The sequence below is a fragment of the Daktulosphaira vitifoliae genome, unplaced genomic scaffold, assembly GCF_025091365.1.
Source record: "Daktulosphaira vitifoliae isolate Bord-2020 unplaced genomic scaffold, ASM2509136v1 Scaffold_4, whole genome shotgun sequence".
NCBI lineage: Eukaryota > Metazoa > Arthropoda > Insecta > Hemiptera > Phylloxeridae > Daktulosphaira > Daktulosphaira vitifoliae.
The window spans coordinates 20,968,874-20,979,430 of record NW_026099575.1 but is presented as its reverse complement, the minus strand read 5'-3'; the positions used below and the strand labels follow the sequence as shown (position 1 = coordinate 20,979,430).

Below are 10,557 nucleotides of genomic sequence, written 5' to 3'. Positions count from 1 at the left end.
CTGCATTCGAGGACCAGCTTTGAATTCACCTGATCGTTACAGAGTGCTTTCAAAGCCGCTTGACTATCACTTAAGATAGTTATCTTCCTATTTTTGTATACCAGCAGGTTCTGAGCCCCTACCAGTATCGCCATCACCTCTGCTTGGAAAACAGAGGGTGTTGTGCCCAATGACATACTGACATTTATTCGTGGCTTTAAGCCCCAAATTCCAGCACCTACCTTTCCTGATTTTTTGGATCCATCTGTATATATCACAAATCCTCCTTTGTCAGTCAGGTGGTTAATATTCCATTCTATACGTGTAGTGATCTCCACTTTGTAGGGAATGTTATTCTTAAGAACCGGTTTGATATAGTCCAAGGGGTATTCTAAAAAGCCCTTGTCTATCTCTTTTAGTGTTTTACCATGTTCTGTTGTATCACTCTCCAGAGTCCACATACCTAAGTTGTGGAATCTTAGTGCTGTAGCTTTGGCATGTGCTTTCACCTCTAGATGCAGAGGAGGCAATCCAATTAGTGCCTCTAATGCGACCGTTGGTGTAGTTCTTAATGCTCCAGTGATGGCAATAGCAGCCATTCTCTGTATGCGACTAAGTTCTTTCCTAGCTGTAATGAGTGCTGTTCTGGTCCACCAGACCAGGGCACCGTACAATATCATAGGTTTAATCACTNTAGCTAAAATATAAGTCAGATATAAGTCAGATTGTGCATAAATATGATTATGTTATGACCTTTTACAAGTCTACAATATTGCTATCGAATTGTTAAAAGCGTCAAACATTTATAAAACAATTGCTACATTATAAATTATTAAAATTGAAATAATAAATAAAGAATTTTATTATTAATCTACAGTTAAATAAATTTAAAATAACTAGAAGCATAATAGAAAATATTTAAATTAATATAATTTTATTACATTAAAAATACTGTATTTGGTAGTTCACTAAAAAATTCGAAAACAAAATACTATTGCGTTTTATACTTTATAAAAACCATACCCGTAATAAATTAAATAAAAAACATTGAATATATTATACCTGGAGTAAATTTCGGAGAAATATTTGAAATGTAACTATGATTTGTGAGTTAATATTATAATAAAGTTAGATTATTTTAATTTTGTGATTTCACAGATAATGAATCTAACTTAGTATAATCATTTTTAAGGTACACTGTATTAATTTATTCTACGACATTTTAAGTGTGTTTAGTTTAGAAAATGTAAATCATGAGTAATAGCTGTTGTAATTATAAAAATATATGACATTTATTATTAAAAATTAGCTAAATTAAATAGAACTTTAAAATAAAGTTGTTGTTAAAGAGTTTCATAAAGATATTTTATGGTTATATTTCTTAATTTTATATAAATTTTATTCAGTAGAGCGAAGTTATATAACAATGTGTAAAAAAATTTTGCTTTGTACATTTCTATTAGTTTTAATAATTACATTCAAAGTATACGGTATAAAAAATATGATACAAGGTGAGTTTATATTATTATATCATATTAAAATGTGATGATGTTAAAAAATACTTTTTTAACAGTATATAGTGTTATAATTTCTAATTAATAGTATAACTAAATCGTCTACTTTTATTAAATAGCAAAACAGTTGAATATAGTTGCGGATTTATATCTATTCTATTTATATCTAATTATTGATATCATTCAGCAATGTTATTTACATTAATTATTCTATGGTTATTTATGAAAACCAATAAGTAATTTTAGCTTTTAATGAATCATATACTATTGAGGAAATGTGAAATCTATATTTTCATGTTTAAATTCTCTTGGCATAGCTGTGTTGTAAGTTAAAATTGTTTTCGTCTTTTTAATGTCTACTTATAATGGATAATATGTTATTCGGTTACAGAAATATTATTAAAAATATTAATTTACTTAAATGGTAATATATTAAAGTAAGTTATGCACGAGTATAACAACAGTGTGCATTGTAATAATCATTTTAATAAGAATACAAGAGTTTGGGGTGGTCTATTGATTAAGTTAGTATGTATGAATATTTGATCAAATTGGTTAGTACCTAGGTTAGAGTTCGAGAGCTTACAACAATAAATACAAGTAGATAAAAAAATAAGAAAACTTGTTACTCTTTGTTGATGTTTAATTATGTAATTAACAAGTACTATAAATTTTATGTTGAGGTATTCTTGACACCCAGTCGAAGAGTTAGCACTATTTGATTATTTAAAGAAGATATTTCATCGACGTATTCTTGCAGTGGCCTGAGATCTTCTGTTCGATATACAGTCGAGATGGTTATCTTATAAATGGAGGATATAAATGTAAAGATCTATTGCTTTATCATTCTTTGTTCAGATTTTTAATTCTGAATATATGGAATATATCTAATTGGCTTACCTTTTATTTAAGTTAATACTTATTGATTTGAAAATGCATTGAGCGCTAATTGAGTCTATGTTGGAATTTCAAATTCAAAATCTTGTTTAATGTACTAATATTTATACCCATGAAGAAATTGAGAATATATCTTATAAAAAGTTTTTTTAACACATATGAGTAAACAGACAAACATACCGACTACAACAAAGGACCGCGATTTGTAAAAAAATGTATACGAACGTATTGAATTCTTAAAAGTGCAGGATGAGATTTGATAAAGAATCCAATGCCAAAGTTTGTGATGCTATTTGATCTTTTTATAGTATATTAAATACCTCCACCTAACATAGGGATATTTTCCTCAGCGTCTTTTAGTTAATATATTTTTATTGTGACAAAATTAAACATCACATGATTTTAAGATAAGACACGTGGATAATAATGATTGAGTTGGGATTTATAAATCTAATAATACAATGTGTACAGTAGTATAAGTATTATGAAAGATAAATTATTTCTTTGTATATATGTTATATGTTAGACAGAATATAAATTTTTCATTGATAATTGTAAGATGTATAATGCAAGGCATTGGGTATACTACAACAGCCTAGATTAATAAAAATAACCATTTTATGACCAAATTAACTCTCTAGTAGTAATGATACAGGATATTTACACTACATGAAATGAGGTGAAAGTATAAATTCAATAAAGATATTTATGACCGGTCAGTTCTAAAAAGGCTTTTTTGATAAAAACAATTTAAGTAACTGTTTTTATGAAATATTTAAAGTATTTTAAGTGTGCAATACCATACCCGTACTTCTCTTCTTGAAGAAAAATCTCTTTAGAGGTTGTTTTCACGGGTAATAATAACAAAAGACAAATTGTCTTAATAATACCTAATTATAAAAATATTACAACATAAGGGTGGCAAAATAGTCGTTTGTTGGACGGGTATTCCTTTAAAATATGATTCGTGACTGAATAAAAACGAACTTGAAAAATAATTATAATAAATTCTCAATGTCGAAATATATAATATTTTACAGTGTATAAGAATGTCTGTTAACTTTGTCAATTAAATAATCACTATATGTATACTTGTTTATTTGTTAATTTTCAAGTTTACACACGCTCTTCTTACCAATGAATAGTTTAACTGTGTTATAATTATTGATATATTTTTATCCAAGCAGAATAAAATCTGATAAACTAATAATATATTCTAAGTTCAATCGCAAACGTTGTATGTCACTGTTTAAAAAAATAAAATTGTTAACTGTATAAGTTATAAGGAAAAAGTAATTAATAATTTATAAATAATGGATTANATAATTAAGTAATTAATAATTTATAAATAATGGATTATATTTAACTAAAAAACACAATTTTTTTTTTTTTGTATTAATTTCACAAGTAANATCTTAATAATACCTAATTATAAAAATAGTACAACATAAGGGTGGCAAAATAGTCGTTTGTTGGACGGGTATTCCTTTAAAATATGATTCGAGACTGAATAAAAACGAACTTGAAAAATAATTATAATAAATTCTCAATGTCGAAATATATAATATTTTACAGTGTATAAGAATGTCTGTTAACTTTGTCAATTAAATAATCACTATATGTATACTTGTTTATTTGTTAATTTTCAAGTTTACACACGCTCTTCTTACCAATGAATAGTTTAACTGTGTTATAATTATTGATATATTTTTATCCAAGCAGAATAAAATCTGATAAACTAATAATATATTCTAAGTTCAATCGCAAACGTTGTATGTCACTGTTTAAAAAAATAAAATTGTTAACTGTATAAGTTATAAGGAAAAAGTAATTAATAATTTATAAATAATGGATTATATTTAACTAAAAAACACAATTTTTTTTTTTTTGTATTAATTTCACAAGTAATTGAGTGGGTAATAATAAACGTATCATTTGTACATAAATATAAACTGAAAAAAGAAAAAATATATTTCTTGAGACGAACATTTAAACATTTAAAATACATAATAATAACAAATAAATATGATATTTTCTATGATTTTTTTTTTATTTTAGATTGCTTAAAATGTGTAAGTGGTATTCCAGGTAATTATGTGAATTTGATATTTTATTATTGTGTTATATCGTAGCTTACATTTATTTTGTTAAAAGAAAAATGATTTTAATCTTATGAAAATTATTATTTTTTGTATATATACCGAACACAAGCATTAATTAAGCTGAAGTTCAAAAAATTGTACAGAATTATTTATGAATTTACTTTAAATATATTTGTAATGTATAATATTATCACATATTTTGTAGCAATACTGATTCGTTATCAGTAACTAAATGAAAACTATAAGCGATTTAAAAAGTCGTTTAAAATTTATTTACTGGCTATTGGGTTTGACAAAGAGAATGATGAAAGAATGATAGCAACCACACTGAACTTAATTAGTGTAGTAACACGGCCGCCGGGGATTGACGGCTGGTTATAGAAAGTGTACCGGAAATCATGTGAAAAAAAGAGACACGGTATTGGATTAGAACCCGCGACCCAAGACGTCGTATAGACAAAACTTACCACTAGACCACTGTGCACTAGGGTGGTCCTTAGCTTATAGGTGTAGAATTTTATATAAATATTATATAAATATAAAATTTATTATAGTATAAAACCGAGTTTTTGTTATTTTGTGATAGAATGAGTCATTTTATGAGAAAAACATTTATAACAAATATTATTGTAANGCGACCCAAGACGTCGTATAGACAAACCTTACCACTAGACCACTGTGCACTAAGGTGGTCCTTAGCTTATAGGTGTAGAATTTTATATAAATATAAAATTTATTATAGTATAAAACCGAGTTTTTGTTATTTTGTGATAGAATGAGTCATTTTATGAGAAAAACATTTATAACAAATATTATTGTAAATTTAATTTTAAAAACATTTTATAATAAGTTATTTTTTTCTATTGTTAATACTTTAGGATTTAATCGCAAAAAACTGAAAATCACCTTTTTTAAAAAATGTTTGAACTTTTAACTTTTACGAGGTAAATACTTGACTTACGACTTTTTTAGTAATGAACTTTATTATTTAGAATATTAATATCTACAATTTTTTTCTTATAAACGTTTACGTAAATGTCATAGTTTTTGAGATAAACCACAATAACTGAAAAACTACCCTTATTACCGAGTTTTCAACCCTCTTGAGGCACGGCTTAGGGTTGACCAAAATTAACAAAATTAAGTATGAACCATTTTTTTATAGTTAAGAACAAATTGGGGGGGTGGCCCGATCAAATTTCGAAAAAAAAAATAAGGACCACCCTACTGTGCACATTTGATTCTGATCCCGATACATTTTCATTTAGGTTGATAACGTGATTTGCGGCTGAGGGAAACACGGTACCGTGTCAGTAGATACATTGGATGTTTATAATATTTTTAAAATTTTAAATTTAAAAACAAAGAAATATAAGGACGTGATATTTTATACATACTATAATTCAAAGTAAAATATATTATATATAAGATTTCTATTCTATAATAGATGGCCAAAAAGTAAAAGGAGAATCATTTGATAATTTCTTAACAGAAATCAAAACTTTATATGAAGTCTGCGAGTTTACAGATAAAGAAGAACTTCTTTGTGATAAACTTATTCGAGGGGCCAATGATTCTGATACTCATGAATGAGTAGAAAATGATAAAAATGAGAGTTTAACTTAAAAGAGGCTATAGAACATCTAAGATAAGCTGAAATTAGAAAAGTTCAAACTAAACAAATACTATCAGAAGGATAGACTGTTATTGTAGATGCCATTAAATACAAGAAAGAAAAACAATTTCAAAATAGTAACCAGTGTGTTGTGCATCACCAGTAGAATATAATTAAGGGCAAATTGATAAGGAATTTTTAGCAATTTATTTGCATGTATTATATTTGATCAAATTATTTATGACCAGAGAACTAACGTACAACCTGATAATTTACCACTGATTTCACTAATAAAATATATTTATCAAATTTCATGTTAAAAGTTACAACGAATTAAATTATAACTAAGTATATATTGAGGTAGTTCATGAACCAGGCAATAAAATGTTTATAGCAAATGCAATTAGAAAAGTATGTACAAAATAAAACAATGTTAGAGTAAATAATGGTTTTCATTGAATAAATATTAGAATAGAAATAAAAAACAAACTACAAGAGAAAACTAATACAGATTTTATGTTGCTGGAATTCAAAAATATGTTCATATAAGGATGGACAAAAACTAAAACAAAAGTACCTGAAAGTATTAATTTTTATTTTAATACAAGAAGTGATATCTATGTTAAAGAAGAATTAGTGTTCATCGAGAGTCACATAACTGTATCAAAATCAATGAGATAAATAATTCTGAATTAAGAACATGATTCACATATAGAAATAGTGAAGGTGAAGAGTGGAACAAAAATGTTATTTTATTGGAACAATACGAATACTGAAATAGAAAATATAATAAGCGAATGTAATGTATGTGAAAAATACAGTTATAATAAAGGAATTCCCTGATTTTAATTTCCAAAAAATAAAATGTGATATATTTGATTATAAAAAACACTTATTTCTAATACTTAGAGGCTATTATTCAAAGTGGATTGAAATAATATAACCAAAAAATAGAAACTTTATAAAAATCTGAAAATTTCAAAGAAATATTAAAAAATAATTTTGCAATACATGGTAAACCAAATATTTTAAGAGCAGATAATATGCTGTTTAATGTAATCCAGATGAAAAATTTTAGTAAAAAGTGAAATTTCAAAATAAACGGTTCTAGTCATTATTATTTAAGAAGCACTAGATTTGCATAAAAATCTATAGTAATACCAAAACAAATTTAGAGAAAAGGAATGAGGTAAAAGTAGAATTACAAGCCATGCTGATTGGATATAAGAATTCGCAAATTTCAAGAATAAATATATCACATAGTCAATTATTATTTAGTAATATATATAAGATTAAATTGCCAATACGAAATGAGTTATTGAAACCAAAGGTAATAAATAAATATAAAGAATCATGAAATATGGGCTGAACTAAAAAATATTATTATGATAAAATGTAAGAAACAGAAAATTAATTATAAATCCTAAAATAAAAATAATTTTCAGAAAGAAAGACAAGATCGATAATCTTATTTGATGAAAATAATAGAATTAAAAGGACAAATTAAAGTAATATGAATATCTCAAACTCTTCAGGTACAAAACAATAAAATCCAATGACAAAAAACAAAAAAAAGGATGCAAGCTTAGAACAAAAAGAGAATGAAGATAACAGTATAAAACAATTTCTGTGGAAGTAAAGAAGAGGATGACAAGTATAGATTAAATAAATATGGTAGGAAAACTAAATTGTATAACTATATAAATATAAAGAAGGATTAAAAATTATTTATTATTATTAGTGTATTTTTCTTGTTTAAATTTAATGAGAAAAAAAAAGTTTGTTAAGAGAGATGTAATGTATTGTACTATCACATATATATCTTAGCATCAATGATTTGCTATCAGTATGTATCATAGCTTAGTTCAGATTTTAATGAAAAATATAATAATGTAATGATGATTTTAATTTTTATTTAATAATATATTATATATAATGTAATACATTTCAATATTTTAATTTAAATATTTGTTTTTGCATTTTTAGATAACACAGATATTCAAAGACTAAAAGTTCCTTCTGCGCCTACGAAAGTAACGAATACTGTGAAGTCATTAAGACGCGGTAGATTTATATTTGGAGATGTAATTGATGATGTTATAAATTGTTTTATAAAAGAAAACAAGAAGGAAGACACTATTTTATACGTTTCGTCATATATCTATATTTGTATTCGTGAAAAAAATTTTTCTCCTTACATCGAATATATGACAAATTTAATAACTCAAGAAAAAACAATTATTTTAGTTAATATACACGTTGGTTCATCAGCTTTCAGTTATCATTGGGTTTTGGGAGTAATTAATTTGGTTTCAAAACAAATAATTATTTTAGATTCAGAAAAAATAATTAGAATAAATTTATATGAAATTTTACATTTCATAATGAGTTCTTACTTTAATATAAGAACATTCTATGATAATTCAATACCCAAACCAATTGCGAGTGAATGACAATTCATTCTTGCCAAAAATGCCATACAGCAATATAATTGTACTGATTGTGGTATTTATGTATGTATACATGCTTATCATTATATAACCAACGAGAACTTCTTTCGAGTAAATTCAAATGATGGTAGACAATGGCTTTATTATTATTATAACATGTATAATGAAAATAAAACGTCTAACTTAAATGAAGGCTCTTCGTCCAATCAAAATTCACTAAGTGAAGAAGATATAAACAATATTATTGAAATAACTAAGCAAGAGACAATAAAGGTTAAATACAACCAAGTTCAATGTATAAATGTAAAATAAAATGAAAAATAAAAAAAAAATTGTTTTTTTTTATTTTGTTATTAGATTATTAGATAGTTAAAATTAACTTTCTTTTATTATAATATTATNAAATAAAATGAAAAATAAAAAAAAAAATTGTTTTTTTTTATTTTGTTATTAGATTATTAGATAGTTAAAATTAACTTTCTTTTATTATAATATTATTCAATATTCATATTATACACTTTTAGAATATTTTTAATTTTTGAAGAAGTATATTTATTTGTTACTATTTCTTAATTTATAAAATTTTAACAGACATGACTAGTAAAACCCAACAAAATGGAATGCGTGTTTTATATATTTAAGTAATGAATGAATTTAAAGCACATTAACAATTAACTCTATTAATGAATAAAAATCAAAAAATATATACAGAATGATTTTTTATTATAACCCATTTTATTACTTACAAAATAAAAATTATTTAAACATGTTTTTGTTGGTTACATTTTGTTGGTGCCAGTTGATGTATTTATTAACTAAAAAAAATATGCCGTATTACTTTTGATAATAAATGTTGCGTATATGCAACCTCAAACATATAATTAAATTCAAAAAATGTGTTTCTATTTAAAAAAACAAAATTTTCACCCTCAAAAGGTATTAGGGATGAACTTAAAAAGTATTACATAGCTAATAATTTAAAAAATATATATATAACAAATAGTAACCAATATCAAAGTGTTTGCATTGTTTTTATTAAAATATTAAAATATTTTTATATATATATAAGCCTTTTTTTTATATTTATCATAAATTATTTCTAAAAATTACAAAAATATAAATACAACAAAAAATATAGTATAAGAATTAGTATTAAAAAGATTATTAACTTCATAAATGTTTAACTGACTATTAATGATAAATTAATTTTATTTGTTTATTTATGAAGGATAACATAAAAAAATTACTAATTTTTGAAATAGTTTCTTTAATTATAATTTGCTTGTTTTATCTGCCAAGTTTTTGGCCAAAATCTGGTGTTTATTTTCAATCCTATTGACGCCATATAGAGCTTGTATGTTTTATGCAAACTCCTCGCCACCAGTTGACACAAACTATATTGTCATTCATAACTACCCTTCTTTCGTTCAATAGTATTATCGTTATACTTCATTGAGCTGTATGTTTAATATGTTTTAAGAAAATAATATACCAATAATAATAAAAGTAATATACCCCCACAAAACAATTCGTTTTCTGAGAAGCGCATAAAAATAACCTTTGCATTCATAAATTTATCCTGCATCCGTGCAATAAGTCACGATAAAAAAGTATACAGTCAACGGATGTGTTGCCTCTCTAATATAAAAATAGTATTAAAGAATGAACAGCTTTTTACACTCTAAGTAGTTGTTATTTTTATTCTTGTTGAAATAGCTTAGGTTTTACAATATAATTAACTAACCCATGTACAATAATTCTGTAGCTGTATACAAGATCCGCATACGATTTTAATATTTCTTTGAGGAATGTTATACAAAATGATTATAATGGTTTGTTTTGTAGACTTTTGTAACGTGAGAAAAATGAAAATTATGATAGAACGTGTAAATGATATTTATATATACCATACTGTGTATAGTGTATAGAAGGGAATAAAATTTCCTAATAAATATGTTTTCTGAAAATAATAATTAAAACAAGACTTCTTAATAATTTTT

General features: G+C 24.9%; 1 protein-coding gene across 1 annotated transcript; it reads left to right on the top strand.

Moving 5' to 3' along the window:
• The first annotated feature begins 1,326 nt into the window (after window positions 1–1,326).
• Window positions 1,327–8,919, top strand: LOC126905908 (uncharacterized). Its single transcript, XM_050686043.1, has 3 exons — window positions 1,327–1,490; window positions 4,449–4,478; window positions 8,094–8,919. The coding sequence occupies exons 1-3, from the start codon at window positions 1,406–1,408 to the stop codon at window positions 8,558–8,560; spliced, it is 582 nt and encodes a 193-aa protein (XP_050542000.1). The 5' UTR covers window positions 1,327–1,405; the 3' UTR covers window positions 8,561–8,919.
• Window positions 8,920–10,557: the final 1,638 nt, after the last annotated feature.